At 32.0% G+C, this 27619-nt stretch overlaps 1 protein-coding gene across 2 annotated transcripts in view; it reads right to left on the bottom strand.

The window, feature by feature from the left end:
- Positions 1-6465: 6465 nt before the first annotated feature.
- MDGA2 (MAM domain containing glycosylphosphatidylinositol anchor 2) overlaps positions 6466-27619 on the bottom strand; it is an 837636-nt gene continuing 816482 nt past the window's right edge. For both annotated transcript variants that reach the window (XM_023222649.1, XM_023222650.1), the window contains exons 15-17: positions 21488-21618; positions 12057-12162; positions 6466-8401 (exon numbers count right to left, since the gene is read on the bottom strand). In XM_023222649.1, the coding sequence (XP_023078417.1) occupies positions 8313-8401; positions 12057-12162; positions 21488-21618 (326 nt within the window). In that variant the 3' untranslated portion in view covers positions 6466-8312. The remainder of the gene's footprint in view (positions 8402-12056; positions 12163-21487; positions 21619-27619) is intronic.

The raw sequence follows: 27619 nt of genomic DNA, 5'->3' as shown, positions 1-27619 counted from the left end.
CAATAAAGAGTGCTCTTTATTGCTTGCTATGCTCTAGGAAATTATTTAAGTGCTTTTCACAGATTATCTTATTTAAGCCTCCCATGAATCCTGTGAGATGCCATATTACTACTGTTGCTAATATCCCTATTTTACAAGAGAAAAAAGCTGAGTTGTAGGAACATTAAATAAGTTGATTAAAATTACTTAATGAGAAAACGCTGAAGTAACAGTGTGAGCAGAAGCACTCTGAGATAGGAACTTGCTTGTTGAAATACGTCTTAAAGTAAAATTTACTCTAAACTAACCTACATAATGCGACTTCACATAACACAGTCAGGAGAAAGTGGACAGAGAAGTCAAGTTGTAAATAGTCACTGAAAAGGAAAGAAGAGAAAGCAAGAAGATCATGCGGTAAAATATTTGCAAATGTGTTTATTGCAACTCCTTTTCAAACTTACTTGAATACTTTATTTTCACTTTTTAGATTTTGTCTCTACCAAATGCATTTGATCACAAAATTTTCCTTGTGTCTCTCTTGTACTGATGGGAGCACTCATTTAAATAACTTCATTTTAAACTACATTATCCATACCTACATATCTGTGACTTCATTGTCTGTGATTCTGTTTTATAAACTCTACAACTCTGTTCTTTGATCTGCTGCATGTATCTGACAGGTGGACATTCTTCTCATTCTACCTACATTTTCTGCATTGGGTATGCAATCTGAACCTACTCTTAGGAAAATTATGAAATGAATGTAGTCTTTCAAGTCCTATACATCTTCTTTTAGCATGCTTCTCCTTCTTTTTCCTAGTCCTTTCTGGTAAGTTTTCTCAGTCTATTTTTCTAGTTATTGGAAGATTTTGATCTGATAAAATGTGCCCCATATTATTAGGAACTAATATCTTTCTCTTATGAAAGTATTTGTAGTTTAAAAGAAGACTAAATGGATAAAAGTAACGCTAAGGATGAAGGAATGGATAACTGAGTGAGAAATTGCAGAATAATTGCATCATATTCTATAGTGGGGGGATTTATTCAGAATGGGTACCCTTCTAACATGCCCAGATACGACTGTATTGGAAAAGCCTTTTGGATACATTCAAAATCTCAGTCTTGTACAAGATATTATCAAAATCTGAAAAAAGAAAAATGTATGTTTCTTTCATTAAAAATTCACAACAGACATTGTATTACTTATTTTTCATTTACTTAATAATTATTATTTGGCTGCCATATATTAGCACCGTACAATCCTTATATTTTGGACTCATCAACCTGTTAAATTGTGATAGTTTTGAAAATTAAAAAATGTAACTCAAGGCAGAAACAAGTTAAAATAATAAAAATTAATAGTCCTCTCTATTCAAGGCTGTTTCCAATTTTGAAAATTATTTTGTTTCTCATTATTTTGTTCCATTCATAAGATCTAGTTTCTGCTGCATGAACTATTATCCCAAAATAGTCTTAATTTTAAAATTTTGTTTTACAATTCAAATTATCATACAACTCTGAAAAATATTTGCATGTCTGAGTATACTACACTTCAAGTTTAGATCCCAAGAAATATATACTGCAACAAACACTAGAAAGGAGCTAAGATTCTGAATTTAGCTGGACCTTATATGATCCTACTCATGTAAAATGAAGCATAATATTCTATAATTAATACATTTTAGTTGTAGAGATTCCCTAAAGTATTATTTTCATGTATAATTATATCTAACACAAAATATACAGAATTCATCTAATTTTCCTTAGTTTAAATATACAATGATTTTCTTTGCAGAAACATTGACATTTCCTCTTTTATTAAGAAATACAATTGTTTTCTGTAAAACTAAGAAGTGCTAGAAAATTATGCTGCAAATGGTTAAACTGTTTCTTCAGTTGGTTTCTCATTTTTTCTCAATATACAGGAGATCTCTTCTGTCTATGAAATTACATTGATTTTATTAGTGAAAGATGAAGTTGCTGCTTATTTTTAGGTTAACTGAATAAATTCTGGTCTACATATGACTCCAAATAATAAATTATTTCAGTAATCATTAATTCAGTAGTCTCCATAGAACCGTGACTTACAGTTTACCTAGGTTCGATAGAGACTATTGAAGATGTGAATGACACATCCTTGCGATGGAAGAGGTTACAGTTTCATTTGGGAAGCAAGTATGTAGACAACTAAAGACTACCAGAAATACAAATATAGGTAAGATCCTTAATTCAACTAAAAAAGCATATAAAAAATAAACAGTAATTAACACATAGTTAGAAAGCAGTTGGGGGGTTGACTTTTGAACACTGTCAATGAGTCTGCTAGTGTTAATTGTACCTGCATTTCCAAAACTTCTTAGATTTATTTAGATATGTAATACCAAAAATAAAGATAAAATTAAGCTAAAATGTCAGTAGGGAAACAATGATACGCAAGTTAATTTTTAGAATTCTCTTTCTGCTTTGGTTCATTCAATCATTGTCAAGCAACATTATTTGTTTCTCCTAGAAAACTCACATCTAGCCTAGTGCCCCCATGAAATATGTGATTCAAACTATCTTTCTGAATAACATTAGCACCATTAAACCGCAATTATTTCACATATCATACAGAAGCCCAGAGTTACTAAACTAAGTTATAATTCTTAAATCACATTAATTCAGGAAGATTTTAGTGCCTGCTTGTTTAACACAATCTTATAAATGATCCCTTAGAAAGGATGTAAAAATCCGCACATATCTTAATGGGCTAATTGTGCTCACTGCAGTGTTGAGTCTATAAAAGCTTTTCAAAAGTGAGAGAAATGATGGCATTTTTATCTTAAATTGCAAATATAATTGCTCTTCTAAATATCTTTTTGTTTCTAACTTAAGTGCTATTGACAGTAGAAATTTCCCCAAAACACTAATAGAGTATTTAACATAATTCCATTTATTGAAAAAAAAATCCAAGGGAAAATAACATACAGCTATCTGAAACTATTTAGCAGGAGGAAAATATCAAAAGGAAATGAAATTAAATCTAAACTTTGAGATTTCAAATGAAACTAATATTCAATATAAATTTAACACAATGTATATTTGATTAAACTTACACATTTAAATATATTGATGAAACTCAAGAAATAAAAATGACATCCTGGAAACCCAGGACAACAGTTAAGAGCCATACAAAAACGAACTGAAACTAACAAGCTAATCCCTATTTTATAGAATTTCTCATTGTTTTATTGAAAAATAAGAATACATTTTAGCTCAACTCATGGAAAATTAGTACAATTGAAACTAAATTCAATCAGTTGTAAATATTTCCTTGAGAAAACTATTTCAGTTTCTACCCAGAGTTTAACCTCTGCCCTACTCAACATTTTGAATTCCAGTTCCCTAATTTCAATATGTTCAATGTACATTCAGGGTAGTGATATCACCACTCTTAATTTATTAAGCTTTAAATTAATATGTTAATAAAGTCATTCATATACAAATATATGGAATATTTCTCCCTCTCTAAGCCTTGCTTATTTTTCTAAGCAGACATTAACATATGGATTGATTCAGAACTGACATAGTTCACATAAAGATTTCAAATCTTTAGTATTTTTCTGTGTAATAACAACATACATGTTTACTGATAAATATTATGCATATTCAGCAAAGAACGTTTTATATTAGATTTGAAAAATGTTCCGATCATTCTGTGGTAGCTTTTCTCCTACGTAGAAGTAGAAAAAGCCAGACATTGCTTTTTAAAAATAAGCACTAAGAAAACTAATAAACTGATTAGCCACAAAGGGAACATTGTAGGAAAGGAAATAGCTTGGGAGTGAACCCTATGATTTTATTGTTTTCACAGAAAATGCAATAACTCCTCAGTGACATCAACTACCCAGTTGCAAGAAGAGTGTACCTTCTGCTTTGGTGAGACACAGATGAAGCAATTAGTGAAAAGTAGTCATCAACCAAGAAGCAAATTAATTTGGGGTAAATTTTTTCCAGTTTAAATGTCTGTTGATTGGCCCTGATCTTTGAAAGGCACATTAAAAAAAAGAAAAAAAGTTTTGTGGTAAATAATATGCATTCACAAGAATACTTGGAAATCAGTCTATAAAAATCGGATTATTCTATCACCATCTTTCAAATCACTAACCAGAGCAAAGAAAAATCGATCATGAAAAACAACACAGTCAGGTTCATACAGTCTTTTTAACTAAATGAATTAATTGTTCTTCGAGTTACACATTTTATTGACATATATGTTTATTATAAAGTTTTTAAAATAAAAATGCATGTTTGGTGAAACGTTAATACAGTTGTAATTTGTATTTCATCATATTTTAAAATACAAAAGAATGGAATTATTTTTACTCTATTACATGATGTAACTGACTAGCTGGGTTGTAATTCTCAATGTTATAATTATCATAATTCATTGCCATGCCGAAGTCAATTCTGCGATATGTGTGAAATGAAATACCTCTTTAGTTTAGCCTATTGCATGACATTGTGGTGTACCATGCATCTTTCAAATCTCTTTAAGAAAAATTAATGACAGGCCAAACTTGTGACAAAGTACTGTGAATAACATTGAAGGAAGAAACATTTTAAACAGGGGTATATTATGATTTGTGGTGGAATTAAAAAACATGTAGCAGGAAAAAGGAAAAAAAAGAGTGAACCTAGGTATGTATATAATATACTTAAAGAGAGGACTCAGATTTTTAAAACGGACAAAATAAAAATTACATTATTTTTAAATACTGCATAGTCAGTGAAAATTTGATGTAAACCTTACAAATATGGTTGGGTGTTTTTTTTTTCACTTTAGGGTTTGTTGAAAAGTAGTAATATTAGGCATTGTTTGGCACTTCTGGCAATGTTAGTGACTTCAGTGAATTTCATTATATCTATGATGCATTTCATATATCACTACAAAGAAATGCTGCCAATTGCAATTAAAATGGGCCCAATTGCAGAGATGTTAATATGTAGAGAGACAAGCATTCTTGAACTCATGAAATAGAATAATACTCCAAATTAAAGTTGGGATAAATTACTGGCAATAAGAGATTACATGGTATACTCTTTCTTCCAGAACATTAAAAACTCCATTGCCTGGTGCCTCTCTATAAAAGAACAAAAAATATTGGCATCAATTACACTTTAAATATGTTATCATAATGGAAAAGGAAAAATATGTTGGTGAGTCCATTTTATAATAAATACAAAAAGTATTAGGAAAAGGAAGGCAGTTGCTAAATGGGTGTTTTAAAAGTTTCATTATTTTTACTAACATTAAAGAAGAGGTTACTTAACAAAATTTACATTTCACTTGTTCCAGTCTTTTAAAATTTCTGCATTTTATCCATGTACTTTCAATTAAAGCAACTGAACATATGATCTGTAGTGAAAAATGTTGATTCAAATTGTTTGGTGGTTTACGTGAATGATCCAGAACCCATTTGAGATATACATTTTATTACCATCTCAATAAGCCTGATTGCTTTGTACTTCTTCTGATTGCCCCTTTGTTCTTCACATTCATCTGCAATTTTTAAAAAATTTAATCAAAATTAATTTGTGAAGTACCAGCCAGTTCTCATCAACTTCTGAAGCATTGTGTATTCTTACTGTTTGAGATGGTAGGAAAGATTTTAGTATTTTATAAATGCTTAGTAGTAGAATTGAAACTTTTTCTTACAGTAGCTTCTTTGTGCAAGATTACTTAGGATAATAGGACATTTGATTGTTTACCTGAAAAGGACACATGTATATTCAAATATTCTGAATATAGTCTTTTTTTATTTAATTTTTATTTTTTTGCAAAAGCCTCACTCAAATCAATTTAAAGATCAAGGGAGGGAGAGGCAATGAGTTGAGTCTCCTTTTAGATCTCAAACATTTTCATTGCTACTATCATGAATGAGAGTGCAGAAAATCAATTAAAAAGGGTGATCTACTGATAAGAGATAGTGGAGAAAAGGGGCTAGTTGCCACAAAATGGAAGTCAAGATGAAGAGAAATTTTGTAAAAAGTAAAAGAAATGCCCCAGATACCGTGTACTTGAATCTCTTTGGTCTGATAAAGTGTACAGGTTACTGTGAAACTGAAAAAATATTAATATGCCTAATTAATTCAAATGTTATGAAACTCATTTGTTTATTATGTTTAATTTAAAGGGCTTGGTTCAGATCAATTCCATCATTACCTAAATATTCAAACTGGTCCCCTTTTGAACTGACTGAAAATAGACATTAAATTCCAGGTTCATATATATTTCATATTTAACCTTCAAAGGTTTAACTGCTTTTTGCATGTATTACAAATATAGGAGAGTGCATCAGGGAGTTCCTATTAAAATTTCTTTCTGCAGACATTAAGGTATGTGGAACACTGAAGATTTATCCCATGGTAACCAATAAATTGTATAACTAATTTCATTTTAGTGATAAGTGAATACTTCTCAACAAACACACATACTGCTTGCCATACCTTACCTGGAAAGAGGCTTTATTGAACATAAGCTGTAAAATTATATTTTAAGTTGAATTACTGAATTTGCACAAACATTTCTACAGAATTGTTTTAAAAAATCAAGCTTTGTCGTTTTCCACTACATTTTGTTGTGCTTTTTATATTAATACTCGCAAATGTTATAATTTAATACTTATATTCCAATTACTTGCATAAGCAGTTTTTTTTTAATCCTGGGGTGTTGAAAGAACATATAATAATCATACTCTTCTTAGGCAAAAGTCTTTTTAAATGAAGTTAAAAGCTGAGATAATTTAAGGAAAAGGATCTTCAAATTTTCATAACCAACAGGTTTAAGTGAAATTTACAATGCATTGGAAAACTGGCTGGTTAAAGATATGATTTGTCCTCAGGTAGCTCAAAATCATTTTTACAGGTTTTTGTTTTTTTGTAAAAGTGTTTTTTAATCTTGGTAAAATAATAAAATAATATTTCACAATTTGCACAGAGTCTGACTAAAGGGCAGAGGCATATTACCCTCAGAGTTTAGAATAAAGCCAGATTTTTCAGGCCCAGTTCCACTGTAGAGTTAGTATGCACTGCAATCCCAAACATTTTCTTGTTCCCTCTAAAGCTAGGGCCAATTTCATTTCAAGTGGAGGTTAGAGTAAAAAAAAAAACCACTTTTGTGTTCTACCATCTTCTGCACTAAGTATTCTTAATAACCTTTTGCTCTGGTTGACCCATTTAATAACCTGGAAGAAAAAAAGCGTTGCTCCATATCTGGTCTCAATGGAAGAAATTTTCTAATGGACAATAAGCCGAAAGGCCATGGCTGTCTAGGAGGTTAAACAACAAATATCTTGTCTGCATGGGCTTACGCAGCAGCTTCGGTCCTTTCTTCTTCAGAAGCGGCTTTGTTGTCTTGCCTGTAATTTGCACATTTAGGCTCTGTAGTTTGTTTATAAAATAGTTTTACACAAACCACTCTTAGCAGTGCAAGCTTCTGAGTTGAAAATTATTCAGGCTTGTTTCATTGAAGGCACTTGGTTTCCATGGCAATTTATAAAAGATGGTGGTTTGGTTTCTTCATTGGAACAGATGACGTAGTTTGGGTGTTCAAGTGGCCGCAAGCAAACTCCGATAAGCCTGTGTAATATGTAAGCCCAGGTTTACCATCCTGGATAGTAGTGCATGCAAAAAGAGACAGCATACAGTTATCTAGCTTAGCCATGGGAGAAAAATAATAATAATACATGTGGGATGGGGATAAGGTGGGGAGAAACATGAATGCTTTAAATAATTCTGAGTTCGGGTTATTTTCAAGGAAGGGTAACAGCCAAAGGTAAAAGGGCCTACATTTATTTAATTCTCTATGAAAACCTTCTCGAAAGGAAAATAAATGCCAGCTCTTCACGTACCCTGTTTACAGTGAGGTTTTTGTTGGCAGGCCATTAGGTTTCCATGGTAACAAGCAAACTATTCATTTGAAACAAAACCAGCCATGACTTTGTGCTTTGACAAGGATTTCTATAGCTCTTTTTTTTTTCTTTTTTCATTTTTTTTTTTTTTTTCCAGAGTTCAACCAGATGACGCTGTGATCTTTTTAGCCACAAAAGCACCTGAAGGTCTCTTCTCTACTCAGGTCAAGAATATCTTTTATGTTTAGTTTGGAATAAGTTATACTTCCATGATGTCTTTTTATCCCCAGTGCTTAAAAAAATTTGTTTTTATTATTTTGTTTTTGAGTCAGTAGTCAGTGGAGGAATCTTTGGTAGTTTGTTTGTTCAATGTCCATTTACAAAGACTCTTTCTTCATGCCAGTGCCTGGTGAATCTTTTATAGCCTCTGCCAGGATAAGGTCACCTTCGAGGACTTAAGATAGAGATGAGGACGATAATGGGAAAAAGCCATATATGAACCAAAATCCCAACAGCACCATCAACGGAATCTAAAGATAAGGAAAATAAATGCAAACAAAAAAAAGAAGAATAAGCATTTCACATAGCTACTAACACAACCTGGGTGAATAATAAAACAAGTATATGGAAGATATTTATTTTTATTTTGTTTTGTTTATCAGCTTCATTGCTAAGGGAAGTGAAAAGGAAAATGAATATATGGTAAGGCACTTGATAAAAAGATTTACAGATTTTAAACTGATATAATATGCTATGAAAACTTGTTCATGAGATATTCAGAGGTTTGTGGTTGAGCTCAATCTTAGAGAGTTCTGCTAGCCCTAGGAAAGCAGGAACATGGAGAAAATCATCAGAAATCTTCACAAAGTAGATTTTTGTTTTTCAAGCTTCCAGAAGTGGATAAGCTTGAAGACTGAAAGAATATCTTAATGAAAACTGGAAAGGGATGATTATGTGTACAGAAATTACTATTGCAACTAGTAGATTATCCATGTTTAGATCAGTCCATTATCTATAAATTATACAAATCATTTTCTCTTTATTTTAACTTTTAGAGGCATGATGAAGTCCATTCTAACTAAAAAATCCCTTCCACCAATCAGCCTGGAAAGTTCTACTTAACTGGGATTTCTGTTAAAACCTGGTGTCCAGGTGATGCCTCTTAGAATGCATGCCTTACTGAGGAGGGATAACACAGGTATAATTCATTAACCTAGCTAAAGTTACAAAATGGCTTGTATCTAGGGTAGAGTTGAGTTTGACAATGGAGACAAACAATCTTATATCTGGATGGTGTGGACCATAGTTCCATTTATCGCCCGGAAATAATTGGCAGCCTGAGGAATCAGGAAGAGGCTTTCAGCCTTCAGGTTGGTCTGTACTTAGAATATAATATTCATTTAATAATCATCAATCAATCAAATCCTAGTCATCAAAATGAACTTAATAAATGGTAATTGAATGACACAAATGTAACAGTAAACTTTCTGATACCAAATAGATTATTTTGTTCAATTAAGATTACTTATTTCCCCTAATTTATAGAGTTTAAATAAAAATATCCCCAATACATATAGGGGGTATTTTCATATTTAAAACTGCCGCACATTTCTTGGACTTGCTAGTTTAAGAGGAAAAAAACTAATTATAAAAATATTCTATTGTAATAGAACTTGTACAGTAATGAAGTCCCTATGGGCTTTCACAGGCATTTAACTGTGGCTACTTTTATCAGTTACGCTTTCTTTCTGCACTAGGGAGTAAATAATTTCCGTTGCTTTCCTCCTTTGAAAAGTTTAATTCAATTTATTGAATTTATTTATAAGATTTGTGATTACATTATGAAAATGTAAAATTTCTGTATATAGTTGTAACTGCCTTTAATTAATAAAATGTTACTGCCACTCAGTCATACTATGAAATTCAAAAGAAATACTATTATCCTTTGAAGAGAATACATGTTTTCCTGTGCATTAGAAAAACTGTTCTTTTGAATATAGCTACTGGTTTTCTAAAGCAGAACTAGACAGATACAAGGATAAATTTTTACTAAATATGTTACTTGAAATACTAAGTTTATGACAAGATACTATGAGCAACATGGCTCATTGTTATATAAAAAGCTTAGTTTTTGTCTTTTGACAATACTTAAGAATTGAGTCAATTCAGTTCATATGAGTAATCAGTGGACAATTGTACACATTTAACTTTCAACATCTAGACTGATATAGTTTCTCACCAAATATAGAAAGTTAACAAAGACTCTGATTTGTTCTAGACTTACACAAGATAGATTTTCATGCTTTTGTATGTGCTAAATAATTGATGAGCAATTTGTGTAAATTTAGTTTGATTACTTTCTTTATATATGACCACAAAATAAAAGATTCCAGATGAGTCTAAGATAATCCTTCAATTGCAGTCATTTTTAACAGGAATGATTTTATAGATTTCATAGCTTCAAATGTGAAATACAGAGATGAGGATTTTAAGAAGCAGCTAAACACATAATTCTAAATCTTTGTGCATTATTTATCATGTTTTATTTATATCTCTTCTATTATAAAATGGACCTGTGATGAAAAAATAAAATTAAAGATATCATTAAACTGTCATATTCAAAAGAGGGTATAAAGTGAAAATCAAATTACTAAACAAGCTTTTGGTGCAGATAGGAGATTAGACCGTATTAGGGCTACTTCATTACTTAATATATGTATTTAGGCTCTTTACAATGCTGAATCTGTTAAAGTGGCTGGAAAAGGCCAGGAGCGGTGGCTCACGCCTGTAATCCCAGAAGTTTGGGAGGCCGAGGCAGGTGGATCACCTGAGGTTGGGAGTTCAAGACCAGCCTGGTCAACATGGTGAAATCCTGTCTCTACTAAAAATACAAAAAATTAGCAGGGCGTGGTGCCGCGCGCCTGTAATCCCAGCTACTCAGGAGGCTGAGGGAAGAAAATCACTTGAACCCGAGAGGCGGAGATTGCAGAGTGAGCAGAGATTGCACAGTTGCACTCCAGCCTGTGCGATGAGAGCAAAACTCCGTCTCAAAAAAAAAAAAAAGTTGGCTAAGTCAGGAAATATATTCACTATATTCATAAACTGGAGGCACAAAAACATCTATGCTGACATGGTAAGGCTTGTGTCCTCACACAAATCTCATCTTGAAATATAATCCCCATAATCCCCACGTTTCAAGGGAGTGACCAGGTGGAGGTAATTGAATGATGGGGGCGGTTCCCCCATACTGTTCTCATGAAAGTGAGTTTTCACTAGATCTGATGATTTTATTATCATTATTATTATTATTTATTTATGTATTTTGAGACAGAATCTTGCTCTGTCGCCCAGGCTGCAGTGCAGTGACGTGATTTCAGCTGACTGCAAGCTCCGCCTCCCGGGTTCACAACATTCTCATGTCTCAGACTCCCGAGTAGCTGGGACTATAGGGGCGGCACCACGCCCAGCTAATTTATTTCTTTGTATTTTTTACTAGAGACGGGGTTTCACCCTGTTAGCCAGGATGGTCTCCATCTCCTGACCTCGTGATCCGCCCACCTCAGCCTCCCAAAGTGCTGGGATTACAGGGGTGAGCCACCGCGCCCGGCCAATCTGATGATTTTATAAGGGGCACTTCCCCCTTCTCTCAGCAATTCTCCTTGCCGCCTTGTGAAGAAGGTACTTTGCTTCCCTTTCACCTTCCGCCATGATTGTGAGTTTCCTTAGGCCTACCAGCCTTGCTGAACTGTGAGTCAATTAAATCTCTTTCCTTTATAAATTGCCCAGTCTTGGGCAGTTCTTTATAGCAGTATGAAGATTGACTAATACAATTTACATTATAAATATGTGCTACATATACAGGTTCATCAAATATTTTAATAAAAGTTTTAAAATCGTCTAAAACAAATAATGTCAAAGTATTTTAAAATCTTAACAATAAAAGTGTACTTGCCTTACACAGATCTAAATCAAAATGTCACTTCTATTTTATCTTAGGCCAAATATGTTTGCAATTGAATTTAATACTTTAAAAATAACTGAAGAAACTTTAGGGTATTAGATATAAGAATTTTTAAATAAACCAACTAAAAATAACTGTTTTTAAAATTAATTAAATTAAATGTTAATTTAATAGTAATGTTACTTTAACGTTACAACAAACCCATCTCAAGCAAAGATACTTACTCTTACTTGCTAGGTCTTGTTTTGCACATTCTCCTTCTGCAATTGATACATCGTCAATAGCAATGTCACCTTCTATTCCAGGACCTCGGATACCTTCAAAAATGAGCTACAAATATGAATGAAACAAACCTAAATGTGGAGCTTTTATTTGCAGATCAATCTCTTTTGAGAAATCAAGGAGACAAAAGTAAACTTGTCAGTAATCCTGGCATCTTTTAGATTTGATGACTTTCAGAATTAAAACGTGCAGAAAACATAAATTTTCATCCCAAAAACGGTAATTCAATCTTCCTTGCATTATGTTAGTTTTTCTCATCAAAAGCTCTGTGTCAATTTTTAAAGCAAAACTAAATTTAATCAAATAATACAATAAAAAAATGACTACACATCCTCTTTAATTTTTAAGGATAAGATAAAAATGTTTTATTTGAAAAGTCTTTCTCTGACATAGATATTTTCTGGTTTTATCTGAACATAACTCATAACATTAGTTTTCTAGAAATATTTTAAAGAATGAATCAATTCTGGATTCTTTACAACAGTAATATGTATATTGAAGCTAAGACCACAGTTTTTCTATCTCTGACATTGATTTCTCACAAACAGATTGAATATGTTTGTCATATTCCCATGTTGACTTTATAATTTACCTCCATGATTTCACTGCTGATATTCCATTTTTTAAACTTGAAGATATTTATCAGTCTATTTATGTTGAATATCTCATGGTATACCTTTGAATTTATGGTGGCTATAACAATGGTGGTCACTGAGGCTCAGTGCATGAATATTGAAAGAATAAATAAGTACAATCAGAATCCTTTGTTATTACATAATCAATACATGACAATAGAAGCACAATTAGCAAATTTATATATATTTTTTATTTTTGCAGAAACAAGACTCTCAGAATTTTCTTTATGACTCCCAAATTATTCCTTGCTTTCAGGAAAACTTTTTAATCTTTTTGATACTGTAAGGCAATTCATGCATTTAGTGGTAGGTGTATAGTTCTAGAAAAACATTTACATGTTAAAAGAAAATATCTATTTTGGTCATTCCAAAGAATAGTTTTATAAAAAGCTGTTTCTAACATCAATCTGGTAATGTGCATTATTAATAACATTTCTAGACTTATGTCATCACAACAGATTTGACAATGTTTATTTTTATCAATGCCAAAGTTTTTGTTTTTGTTTTTATTTGAAAACATCTCCTCAAAGGCAAATCAGAGTCATTTCTGAACTTTTCAAAGCTGCTGTCCTGGGAGAGCCGTAGCTTAATTACGATGATTTTGAGAGAACTTAGGCTATTTTTGAGAAATTGATCCAATGTTTTTTGATATGCTCTCATAATTTTATCAAAGGGAATCTCCAGGTAGTAAGCAGAGGGAATCACTTGTCAGCTTTTGTATTGAGACCCTGTCCTTCACTTAAATGTAGTTCATAAACAAAGAATAATTTTAATGATTTGATAGCAGAGAAAAATGTGAGTTCTTACTGATATATAAATATGATAAATATGGAGTTTCCTGCTTGTCTATGTTAAGATAAGCATGTTCTTAAAGATTCTCCAAAGCCATCTCTTTGAAAAACATTTAAAATGGTCTGCTTCACTGAAGCCAAAACAAAATGGCAGCTGCTAGCTTGGTTCTACTGTTTTATGTATTATGCTTGTTCCTTCAAATGATAAAAGGTTTTGTAGCTACCATGGTTCATCAGAAAACTATAGCACAAGTGTATTACATAAAACACTATAACCAAGTTAGCAGTTTAGCAAATTCTCAGTCCTCAGATAGAAGTATTATTGTGGCTGCTTGGAATTGATGACTTCCATTTGAGATAGGATGGTGTCTGGAAAGGTAACTGGGACGTGGCTTTAAAAAGTCTCAGAAGACTTTTAAACAGTCCTTTATTTGAAAGGTCTATGAGAAACAATTTAGAAAAAAAAATGAACAGTATAAACATTTGAGAGAATTAAATATGGAGAAAGGGAAGTCATTTTAAGGTGCAGAATATTCCACATTATGGATATAATTTATTTAACCAGTACCCTATAGTCATTGTTAGACATTTCAACTATTTGAATATGGAGAAAGTGAAGTCATTTTAAGGTGCAGAATATTCCACATCATGGATATAATTTATTTAACCAGTACCCTATAGTCATTGTTAGACATTACAACTATTATCTCCTATACTGAACAAGGCTGAGGTGACTACATTTCAAGCACATTGTTGTTTAAGGTCTATAAAGTGCCCCATGAGCAAACTACCTGTGAGAAAATATTTCCGTTTTTCCAAAAGGTAGGTTTTTAAGTCTTGGGGTATATTTTCCCTCTTTGATATGTGTCCCTTACCTGATAGAGAGTCAATGTTAGAGTAAATCAATAGTTACTATTAAATACTGTTTGTAGCGTGCAATACAGGTTTTATAATGTAGCCATAGCAAAGATAAGGGGTTTGCATTCCCATGTGCTTTATGTGGGCAAGTGAGATGTGGTGAAGAGTCTAATAAAGGTGGGTTAAAATGCTCTGCACCTGCTCGCACTTGAAATTTACACAGATGAAGCTGAAGTCAAAATCCTTTTATTAGGAAGGATGTTTGAAAAACATCCCTGTGTTCTGTGTCACTGAAGCCAAAACAAAATGGCAGTACATGGATTTCCCATCTTAGCTATGTAAAGGTAAAAAGTTTGAAGAAAATATCTACGCTTTTTCTTATTCAAAGTACACAATTGCTTTCACTTAGTAAGTTCTTGTTACTTCCAGGTAGGAGTCATATAAAATGGTGAGATTTCTTTAAAAATCAAAACTAAAACATACATGTCATCAAAGTCATTTCTGAATTTTTCAAAGCTGCTGTCCTGGGAAAGTCATAGTTTAATTACAACGATCGTGCCATTACTCAAAGCATTTCAACACTTCTTCTGCTACTGCCTTTAAAGGATTAAACAATTTTCCTTTTTCTGTTACTTTTCTTTTTCATCCTGTCTTCCTGCCTCCCTGTGCAGCCTGATCAAAATCAAAAGGTTGGACCTACGCTTGTGCTAAAAAAAAAAAGTCCAAGAGCAGTGAAATTGTGAAAGACAGACCCTTTTGTAGTCAGATTGAGAGAATGTGTCAGAAACCATCTGTAGTAAACATCAGGAAGCAGATTGACTAATGTAATTTAGTATGTGTGCTACCTACCTACTGGCAATATGCTGACTATAAGTTTGTGGTCTCCTGAAGAGCGAAAGTAGAAATCAACAAAAATCAAAGCATCATGTGTCCACAGGGCTTCGTATACCTACAACATTACCTTATGTGAATATTTCATCCCTTGGTGATATGGAATGAATGAAGTGATACAGTAAAAAAAAGTAGGCTGATTTGCAAATATATTATTTACATTTACAATTATTGATACTACATTTTGTCATTGATAAAGCAAGGTAATTTCTTTAAGCATAGTAGGAATTTTAGACATTGTGTGTAAATAAATCTAATTAGTGGTTATTTATTGGAATGATAAAAATAATTTCCAGGAATAAAACTCTTAGTACAGTCATAATTTATATTTTTAATATTTATTTGTAATCTTGTGATGATGAATCTATTTAATAGGCCAGATGCTTTTTTCCACAGGGTCCTTTTTGAACAGAAAGAAAAAGATCATGTGTAGCATGTTTGTTTCCTTTTGATTTCCACAGTTTTGCTATTAGGAAAATATAGATTAGTTTTGAACTGGTTGAATTTCACAAAGAAATATTTATTGCATTGTTTTATTTACGCTCTGAGCTCTTGACTACAATTATATTTCTGAATTATTGTAATTAAATTTTATAGATTCGAACAGATTCATAAATGACTCCTAGACTAAGATCTAGAGAGATCATGTTTTACTTGACATTGTTTTTGTGTGAGTTAGATTAGACAAATATAAAGTGTAGATACTAAATTTAAATGATGTGCCTTAGCCAAACTTTTAAGCATTTGTAAAAATAAATCTTTGCTTGGCATTTTCTAGAATATAAAGATGAGAAATTATAAGTCCATTAAAATATGATGTGTTTAGCCATAGAAGATGTGATCTTTACACAACAAAAAATATTAATTATATTTATTTTGAGAATTAAGACTCTAGTTTAAAAAGTTAAATTGTCATATTTTTATGACTTTCCATCATTATTTTGACTACTATTACATTACAGAGATAAAACCATTTTTGTTTCCTCTTCAGTACTTCTGAAATGCATTTGGTTTAACTGACTTGAAGAAGGAATTAACAGCATCTAGGTACTCATGGAGAAAATGTTAAGGTTTAGGTCTCCTAAAAGAGGGATAAAATTATGCAAAACCTATTCCTCCCACACAATAGCAATATTATTTAAAATTATTTCCCTTAATTGAAATGATGAGTTTAAAATTGAAATGTTTTCACAGTGTGTTCATGCAACTCAGCAAACTTAACATATAAAAAATACTGCATAATCAGAAAATTAACTTTTGGTAAGTAAATTCAAATGGGAATTTTAAAATTAATGTGGATTTCTGTATTAGAATTATACCTCACAAAATCATTTCAATTCATCAATTGACAGTTTCTTACACACATTATAATGCTTCAAAGCATATAAATATAGATGTCAAAATAAAAATATAGATGATGCTATGAAAGTGTGTGTTCATATGTAATTTCTCAGCAAGAAAAGAAGAGCTACATGAATCACTAATGAGTAAAAGTAGATGGGGGAATTAAATAATACAATGCACTTCTGATGATTTGCCTTCATTTTTAATGGTGACTTTTGCAAATATTTACAACATAGTTTCTTCCTGACAAAAGGCAAATCACTTCTAATCATTACTGCTAAGGCAAATGCAAAACCCTAAGACTGCAGTTTGAAAACCGACAGTATATATCACTTTGAAAAACTTCAGGATATAAATATATTTTAAAATAACCATTAGCATTAATAATATTATCTTTATTTTATTACTGGTTTAGTAAATAATTGAACTATCCTCAACCATTACAAAACAAATTTGAAGAGAGACAACATAACAGACCTAGTGGGTAGCCTTGGCTTTTTCCCTGGGGAAACCATCTCAAATCAGAACGGTGAGTTTAATTTCACAGTGCTCTGCCAGTTCAACTTGTGGGACAAATGTCAATTAGCTGTCAGAATTTCTAATGTTACATAATAACATGAGAGTCGACTGTTGGGAAAGACAAAGAAATGCATCAAGCTGTGAGCTGCAATTGGTAAATGTTCTTAATGGTTAAGTCAGGAGTCACCATTGGATCCATATAATTGCCTTGGAATGTGGCTTAGAATGCCAGATATGCTACCTGAGCATGTAATGTCTACTAATGAGGACAATATTTTCTAGCTTATTATTATTCTTAGTTGGAACATAGGGCAGAATGATGTAAGGAGAGCAGTATAGTCTCTTTTCCAGTCCCTGTTACATTGTTAAGCATTTCTATCTTAATTTTCTCAAATATTATGTCAAAACCTATTTCTAAGTCTTGAAATGAATAAGTAAGAGCAGGAGATTTCCAGAATCCCTTTCACTTAAATGAAGAAAATGTAAGGAGCATTTTGTGTCTTATAATCTATTTATATACTTTACCCCTGGAAAACATTTGGAATATACTATGAAAGAAGTAAAACATTAAAAGGGGATGGTTAAATATTTTCCTTGGTATGGGATGTAAAATTAATTGACATTATAAGAATATATCCATTTTGTTTCTTTGGAATTGTTGCCCTAATTTTTTCAAATGTAGCAAAATATACTTTTATCCCAAGCACTGATCATGCTAAGTTAATTCTAGTAAATTAACCCAACATAAATTTCAATAGAATAAAACTTCTACTTGTCTTGAAAAGTACTAAACAATAATTGTATTTTCAACTAAGCAAACTAATTGGACCCACTCAAACAAAGGACTGTCCAAGTAATTTTTAAAGGATTTATGGATCAAATTAATTTAAAGTCATGCAACTCAAAACAAATAAAACAGCATAAATATTAGTGAAAGAGACTCAAAGTTACTTATATTCCATTTAAAATTTCAAGAGGTAAAAGTTTTGCCTTCCACTTAAATACATCCTCAAATGTCAGAAAGTTACATTTGAGTAATAGTAAAGCTTCTCACAACTTAATTTATATGGTAATATATTGGTATCATTGTTGTTATCAGGAGTTCCTAGAAGATGTTACACACCAAAAAAAATATTTTTGAGAAGCTTGACAAGTTATAAAAGATTTTTGGGTAAAAATAATACTTTGTATAAAACAATTCAAAACAAATCATCTCTAAAATGAAATAAGACAAAAACAACAAAAGTGGCATGGGATTATTTAGTTGTGTTTCATGTTTCCTTGAACAATCAAGATTAATGAACTAAAGTCCTTAGCCAATAGACCTAGAAATATGTTGGGAAATGAAAGAGCATAGATCAAAATAAAAAGATGATTTTATCTATCTTTATTTTCCATTGATAATTTACATAGCTTAAAAATGCATCAATTCAAACTATTTACAAATACAAATTTTTCCATTTGTTTCCAAGAAAAATAGAGTAACAGGAACAAGAGCTGTCTTTCTACTTGAAACAACCAATAACTGGGCCAAGTATATGAAACCACAGTGTTTAGGATACTAGATATCAGATAATGAAGACGTGTGTTCCCTGGGAAATGGGAGTCAAATAAGGTGAATTCTGTTGACCAATACAAAGTTTATAGGCCATGGTGCAAGTAGAGAAAAAGAAGGTGAAACCTGGTAGAAAATCTGAGTTGAGGAGATGAGAGTTCAAAAATACAAAGGAAGCTGGAATGTTCAGGGCAGAATGCCAGAGAAAAACAGTGGCAGAGAAAAAGAGAGAAATAGAGCACTGCAGAGAGTCCCCCTTCAGTATTCAGCAGAGTACTGATCAGGACATGAAATAAGAAATCTACCCAATACTTGGGAAAGAACCAGAGGGATGAATTTGAGTTAACAGTGCCCAGCCTTCACAGGACTGGGAATGGTGACTGCTCCCATCCACCACACAGAAAAATTTTGTAATATATGGGACATTTGGTGGAGGATTCAGAATAGTCTTGCCTCCATCATGAGAAATAATTAGCCCTATACCAAACATTACTCTAGTCTCCCCTAACAAATCTTAAAAGCAACACCTAAAATAATGAAACTGTTTTGAAGTGACTTAACTATCTTCCCTGAAAAAGCTCAAGAATATTTATAAGAATACAAAAATATTCAGCACCTATCAAGGTAACAGTCACAATGTCTGGTACCCAGTCAAATTACCAGACTTGTAAAAAAATAACGAAAACAATGTTCCATTATGAGAAGAAAAATCAATCAACTGAAACCAACCAAGAATTTACATAGATGTTGGCAATAGCAGATAATTTAAAATGGTTATGATAACTGGATTTCACACATTTAAAATATTAACTAAAGACATACAAATATTTTCTAAAAAGATTCAAATTGAACTTACAGAGATGAAAAATCCAATGACTTAGATGAAAAATACACCAAATAAAACTAAAAGTAAATTAGACATTGCAGAAGAAACTGTTGTTGAATGTGAAGACAGAATAAAAACTATCACAAATTAAACACAAATAGAAAAAAATGAAAATGCCTTAATGAGTTGTGTGACACTTTCAAGCGATTTTATCTATGTGTGATTGAAATCTTCAAAGGAGAGGAGGACTAGCAGAAGTATCTGAAGAAACATTAGTGAGAAAAACCTCAAATTTTATGAAAACTATAAATCCACAGATCCAAGAAATTTAATGAACACAAAGCACATATAGAAGGAAGAAAAATATATCAAAGCACATCACAATACAATTTATAAAAATGAATAAGGAAAATCTTAAAAGCAACCAGAGAAAAAAGTCACATTACATATAGAAGAATAAATTTAAGGCTATCCATAGATTTATTCCTGAACAATGCAAACAAGAAGAATATGGTACAATATCTGAAAAGTTCTTAAAAAACAACAACAACAACAAAAACAAGGATGCTTAATCAGAGGAAACTTTCAAAAAATGTGTGGTATATTATGATCTTGGTATTTTTGTTTATTGTGAACTTTGCTGGAATTTTGTGTTGGAGAGGCAGTCATGTGGGAAGTGAAAGTATATCTAGAATAATATCAACTTTTTAGAAAAAATTTTGCTTTTTAAGGACAATATCAGTATATATATTTTAATATTAAGGTTACTTCTATCAGTAATACTTTGGAATCCTGCCTTCACAGTTTAGTTTGATGATATGCTGTCATTCATTTTCACAACTGTATTGTTCTTCATAGAAACAAAATGATTCTTTTATTTTTCAGAACCATATGGGAATAAATCTATTATATATCTGTAGATAATTGGCTAGCCTAACTCTCTGATTCTTTATCATTGTGAATGACTGTATTTTTATCATCCTGATTTGATTTAGAAGTGCAATCTCCAAAGCAATTAGAATTTATAGATTAGATTACAAGAAAAGGTCATTCTACCAATTAAACATTGGCACGATTTTCTATACCCTTACACAACATATGCCATGAAATGCATCCAAAAAAAACACTAGTAGAAGAAATATTCAATGCTATAAATAGTGTCATGAAATAGATTTGAATTCTTTTGAAATAAGGCATAGAGCTGCAGAAGATATATGTCATAGACTTTGAAGATATTTTACCATATTTTTAAAATATAAAAATATTTGGATATGTAGATATATATTTATATATGTATATATGTTTATACACATTAAAATCATTAAAAACTGTATTAACTCCATTGAAATAGCTTAATCATCTGTTGTCTCTAGCTATAATGGCCAGTGTTGCAGTCTTTACAACTTCTATATTTTTACTGGTAACTCTCTTAGCTAACTAAGTTTTACTACTTTTCTATATAGAAACAAAGAAAAATAAAGTCATCTTAATTTTAATAATCAGTGATCAATTACTGATATGGCATTAAATCAAAAGGAACTTTTTGCTATGAGTACATAAAATTTCATCAAGAAAAATTCAAACAGATTGAGAATTGATTACCAAGTTCCATTATTATAGAAACTTATATATATACATCTATATATTTTTTTTTTTCAGGGAGTAAAATATAAGCATGTGGTTTTATAGAAATGGATTACATTTTATCCAGGCAAATCATTTAAATTTTGATAAACTATTATTCAAACCAATTACTTGGTGAGTATTAATGAATAAAGGAAAAGCGCATTTATCTTTATAAAGCAGCTTTTAGAACTAAAGCAAAACTTAATCATATAATTTTTGTGATGCTTATATCACGGGATTTCTGAATATTCATATTTTAATATTTCCTCAAGATCTACCTTTAATGTTATGCTCATTTACAGCAATTAGCCAAAATTACTATTCTTACCTGAAATGAAGTAATTGGGTATATATTAACATGAGCCTCATTCCATCTTTGTCCTTTATTCCCACTTGAAGACCACAGTGGATTCTCTATTGTTGTTTGCCCTTTCAAACGTAGATAAACATTTAAGACACCTAAAAATGACAATAAAATTTTATTTTGCATAGTCATTTTCAACTCAAATTTGTTTTTCCTTGACCAAATACTTGTAAACTTTTTAAACTGAAATTTTACAGAACACTCTAGTGTCTTGTCCTCTCTTCTCTCATTTCCTATTTTGCTCTTATGACATTTGACATTTGATCCAAAAGTAACTACGTCCTAATTCCCTAGAACATGTGAATGTTGCCTGATACTGCAAAAGGGATTTAAGGATTTTGCAATGGGGAGATTATTCTAGATTATTAAGGTGAGTCCTAAATGCAATTACATATAGCTTTATAAAACAGAGGCTGAGGGAGATTTGATACAGGAAAGAAGGCCATGAGAGAGAAAGAGATGTTACATGGCTGGTTTCGAAGATGGAGGAAGGGGCCACAAGGACTACTGACAGCTTCTTGAAGCTAGTAAAGGCAAAGGAAAGGGCTTCTCTCCTGGAGCTTCAGAAGAAGCCAGCTCTGATGACATCTTGATTTTAGGCCCAGAATGCTTTTTGTAGATTTCTATTCTCAAGAATAAGATAATAAATTTGTGCTGTTTTAGGTCATGAGGTTGGTGATCATTTGTTATTTGTTACAGTAGCAAGAGGAAATGAATATAGCATGTAATCATGTACTGACTAACTTGCTCAGAGTTGGACTCTAATTCTGTCATCTTATATTATCATTTAGAATCATATTTTTTCAGTTTGATTTTTACCCGTCTCATTTTTCTTCTAAAATAGTTATTGGAATATAAAATGAAGATAGCTTTTATCTCATCATTTGATATCTCTTTCAACAGTTTAATGTGCTGTACACAGTAATGATATTAATGATGATAATGATATTAATACAATAAATATATTTCGAACACTTACTCCAGATGAGGAATTAATCCTCTCAACAATCCTATGAAGTATTTATTATTATTGTCCCCACATTATAGATGGTAAAACTTAGAGGGGTTAAACAATTTGCCCTATGTCATACAGTAAGAACATAGCACAAGCAGGATTTGAACTCAGGGAGTTTCAGAGTCTTACATCTTAAACACTAGGCAATCAATATTTTAATAGATAATTTTAAAAATCAACTTTATTGAAGTAAAATTTACATGCAATAAAATTCATTCATTACTATATGTACAGGCCAATAATTTTAGACTAATGTCTACTACAATGTAAGTACTCGATCAAGATACAATCAATGTATCTTGGTTGTATCAATATTCAAGATACAGAACATTTCCATTTCCTCAAACAATTCTCTCACTTTCCTCTGTAGTTTATCTTCCCAGCCACCCTCCCTTTGCTAAATAACTAGTGATCAGGCTTCTATCACTAATTAATGATTTCTTTTATAGAGTGTCATATTAATGGAATTAGGCAGTATATAATTTTTGTGTGTTTGGTGACTTTCCCTCAGTGTAACACTGATGATATTTATGTCATTGTTTTATTAGTCATTTTAAATTCAATGCTTAGTTTACTTCTGTTTAATGTACTTTATTGATGTGTTTATACTTAAATACACCATCTTGTTGGTTTGCATTTCTGTCTTCTGTTTTTCCTTCTCCCTATCCCCTTCCATTCCTTTTTTCCAGGAATGGATTTTTTTCAGGATTTATGAAAACACAAAAGATTTCAATTTATGTACTGTACTGACTTCTTAACTATATCTCCTTTTACTATGCATTAGTGATTATTTTAGAGTTAACAAGATATAACTTTTCAGAGTCTAATTAGAGTTAATATTTTACTTCTTCATACTTAAAAATCGTAATTCAAACTCCCTTCACATGTTCCACTATTACCTTATCCTATTCACTTCAGATTCTATATCTCCACAAATGTAACAACCTTACACAACATATAATTCATTTATCTGCCTCATTTCTTTACTCAAATATCTTTTACATTGTAAACCTCACCTTACGGTACTATTTTTAAGAGCCAGATATGAATATATTTTCTATAAATTATAAGAAGAAAGGAAATATGGCATTTCAATTTCCACTTATTCCCATTTCTGGTGGTTTACATTTCTACCTGTAGATCTGAGTTACAATCTGGCACCCACGGCCCAAAGGGCATCCCTTAGCAGTTTTTTGCAGTGGTGAGCTTCTAGGGACAACATTTCTCTGATTCCTTTAAGTAAAAACATTCTCATTTCTCTCATATTTCTCATGAGGTATAGATGGCAGGTTTTTTTTCCAGCATATTAAAGGTGTTCCATTATCTTCTGCATGCTATTTCTAATGTGAAATAAACCATCATTCATTTTTGTTTGTCTTGTACATAGTATGCTTTTCTTTCTCTCTCAGGCCGCTTTGGAGAATTTCCCTTTGTCTTTGGTTTGCAGTAGTTGATTGTGATGAATGTAAATATGGTTTTCTTTAGATTCATCTTGCTCAGGGTTATGCTGAGTTTCTTCTAAGTCTTTTCCATTAATTCTTTTAAAAATTTGTTTTATTTAATCTTATTCTTTTTTTAGGAGATGGGGTCTTGGTCTGTCACCCAGACTGGTGTGCAGTGGTGCAGTCTCAAACTCCTGGGCTCAAGGGATCTTCCCACCTCAGCTTCCAAAGTAGCTCGTACTATAGGGGCACCCCAACATGCCTAGTTTTTTTTTTTTTTTTTTTTAAATGAATGAAGTCTCTCCATCTTACTCAGGTGGATCTCCAACTGAGTTCAACCAATCCTTCTGCCTTGGCTTCCCAAAGTGTTTGGGATTACAGATGTGAGTTACCATGCCTGGCCCCATTATTTCTAACAATATTTTCTGCCACGTGTCTCTTTCCTCTCTTTTGCACAATTGACTTATATACAAGTCAATTATATATATAATATATATATTTAAGTACTTATATATATAATGTAACTTGATATTCTTGTATAGGTCATTATGGCTCTGTTTGTCTTCAATATTTTCCCCTATTTTCTCAGATTAGAAAATTTTCCTTGTCTTCAAGTTCATTGATTTTTTTTTCTGTCATCTCCAGTCTTCTGTTAAGCCCATCCAGTAAATATTTTGTTTATTGTACTTTGTAGTATAATTCTTATTTAGTCCTTTTGTATAGTTTCTTTCTCTGCTGAACTTCTTTATCCATTCACTCATTTTATTTCCTTTGATTCTTTCAGCACATTCTCTTATTTCATTGAGCACATTTATAATATCTTTTTTTTTTTTTTTTTGGAGACGGATTCTTGCTCTGTTGCCCAGGCTGGAGTGCGGTGGCGCGATCTCGATCTTGGCTCACTGCAAGCTTTGCCTCCCGGGTTGATGCCATTCTCCTGCCTCAGCTTCCCAAGTAGCTGGGACTACAGGTGCCAGCTACCACATCCAGCTAATTTTTTGTATTTTTAGTAGAGACGGGGTTTCACCGTGTTAGCCAGAATGGTCTCCATCTCCTGACCTCGTGATCCACCTGCCTCGGCTTCCCAAAGTGCTGGGATTACAGGCGTGAGCCACTGTGCCTGGCCTATAATACCTTGTTTAAAGCCTCTATCTGCTAAGTCCAAAGTTTAACTTTCTTAAGTTTGGTTCCTACGAACTGATGTTAACTTTTTATGGCTATGAATCGTATTTTCTATTTATTTGTATATCTAGTGACTTTCAGTGAGTAATGAGCATTGTAAATAGGACATTATAGAGACTCTTCAGCTGTAATCTTTCTCAGAAGGCTATTGGCTCTTGTTATAGCACACTGTTCAGTTATAAATTGACCATGCTGAACTTGTATAGGCTTGGTTTTCCACTAATAATGTAGATCTGTGAAAACCCAAAATTGTTGCCCTAAATTCTCTAACTTTATGGGACTCAATCTCCAAATCTGTCTTACCTATGAATCTTATTGGGGCTTGCATTTAGGCATTTTTAGAGAATGTCTAGAGAAGGCCTTTCTCCCAGGTACGATTCTAGCCTTTCTGGTTTCATAGTGCTGCCAGGGGTTTTATGAGCTCTCTACACTCTCATAAAGTTTCATGGCTGAGACTTCAATATTCCATGCTGCTCTCCTCTCGGGTCTCCTTGCACTCCCCATCTTTGTTGTGCTGCCAGTCCCACAAAGGTTGCTATAAGTCTTGGTTTTTCTAGTCTTCTACATGTACAGTCTAGTCTTCAGCAAATACTCATGAGGGAACCCCGTACAGACTTCTGGATTCAACCCTGCTCATCTCTTTTCTTTCTGTTGTCCTGACCTACAGATTCCAATGACATCAATTGTACAGTACGCTAATCTTTGTTCCCTGACTGAGTGGGATCTTCACATTCTGCTTGAATTTCTGGGATCTGTGGCAAGGTCAGGAAATTGTCCTTAGTCAGAGAGCTTGACTGTCATGGAGATCAATCCATTACTTTCTCTTTTCTCATCCATTGCAGTCTTACCCTGTTTTTTGGTCTATTCTCCAAAAAATGGTTTCTAACATATTTTGCCCATTTTTATGCTTGTTTAGGGCAATAGGATTTATCTGATATCATTTACTACTCCTTGGCTTTAAGACGATCTCATTTTGATAACAGATAATTATATAAATTATTAGTAATATGTTAATATATACACTTCACAATAGACATAGAAAATTTCCACATAATATAGTATATAGACTTATTTATATGAATATTGTACATAAATTCTAATGAACAGAAAAGACAATATAACATTATCATTAAATGAAATCACTTGGAGGGTAGCCTTCTTAACATTTTGTTGTATGTTGCTTTAGCTTTTAAAGCAATGTATCGTTATATGATATAGTTTATTCTTCCAATTTTTAGAGAAATTTTCTTTAATTCTTTACACATAAGACCATATGTATGCATATAATAGAAGTATATAAATATGGGTATCCACTTTTTAAGCAAAAACTGTATTCTTTATATCACAGCTGGATGACTCTGTCTTCATCTCTAAATCTCTAATTCCCTCAACTTCCTCATCAGGCAAATGATAACTAAGTGATGATAACTAGCATAAGTTTTTAGTGAAAATTAAAGTATGTAAACCATATATTATTTCTCATATAATCAGCACTACATTTCTTATTACATGAAGATATTCAACTAAGGTTTCTCTATTCCTCTATTGACGTGTTAGGTTATATTAATGCACTTTATAATATTGAACTAAATATTATATTGCAGGAATAAAATGTACTTTATAATAGACCATTGACTTTTTATTATAAGGTTGAGTCAATTTGCTAGTATTTTATTTTGGAATAATCCGTGTATATTTATCCATATGGTTCTCCAGTTTTCTTTTTTGATTTTTATCTTTCAGTGTCGCATTTTCACTTTTTGCTTCAAAATTACCTTCTATCATTTTTCCCCTTTAGGGTCAGAAAGAATCTCAGACTTGTCTTCCACAGAACTGACGTTAATTTCCATAGCATATTTTTGTTTCTATTGTTTTGTTTGTAATGTCATCTTTATTCTGCTATTATACTATTTAAAGTGTATCACTCTTTTGTGACCTCAGAATTCTCCTTTATATCTAGACTTTATCCAATTCCATCTTTTTCTTGGTCCACTGTTCTCTTATATTCTTTCATAAAGTTCATATTCTTATATGCTTTATTAAACATATAAAGCATATGCTGTACACATTTTACATTCACTGGAAGTAATTCAGTGTTTTTCACCAGTAGGTGTTTCTTCTACTACATGCCATGTGAGCCAGTTTTTATTCTATGAAATTTTCGTTAGAACCTCATGTTTTTCTCTCTCCATTTTCTTCATCTTTATTCATTCTTGAGTAATAAGAAGTAATCCTTTGGCATTTTTCACCAGACAATTTTTGAGGCTTCTCTTATGCCCTTTCATATAGAGTTTTATTTCTCTTGGGTTGCATGACCTTTTATTTTGATTTAATTGACAGGAAATATATCCATTCAATCAAGAAATGGACTTTTTAAAAAATATTAAAAGAATATTTTTAAGACCTATTATAGTTCGCTAACAAAATAGGGCATACTACATGTCTCTCAGAATTCAT

This window comes from Piliocolobus tephrosceles, chromosome 6 (assembly GCF_002776525.5).
Source record: "Piliocolobus tephrosceles isolate RC106 chromosome 6, ASM277652v3, whole genome shotgun sequence".
Taxonomy (NCBI): domain Eukaryota; kingdom Metazoa; phylum Chordata; class Mammalia; order Primates; family Cercopithecidae; genus Piliocolobus; species Piliocolobus tephrosceles.
This window is presented reverse-complemented; position numbering and strand designations above follow the sequence as displayed.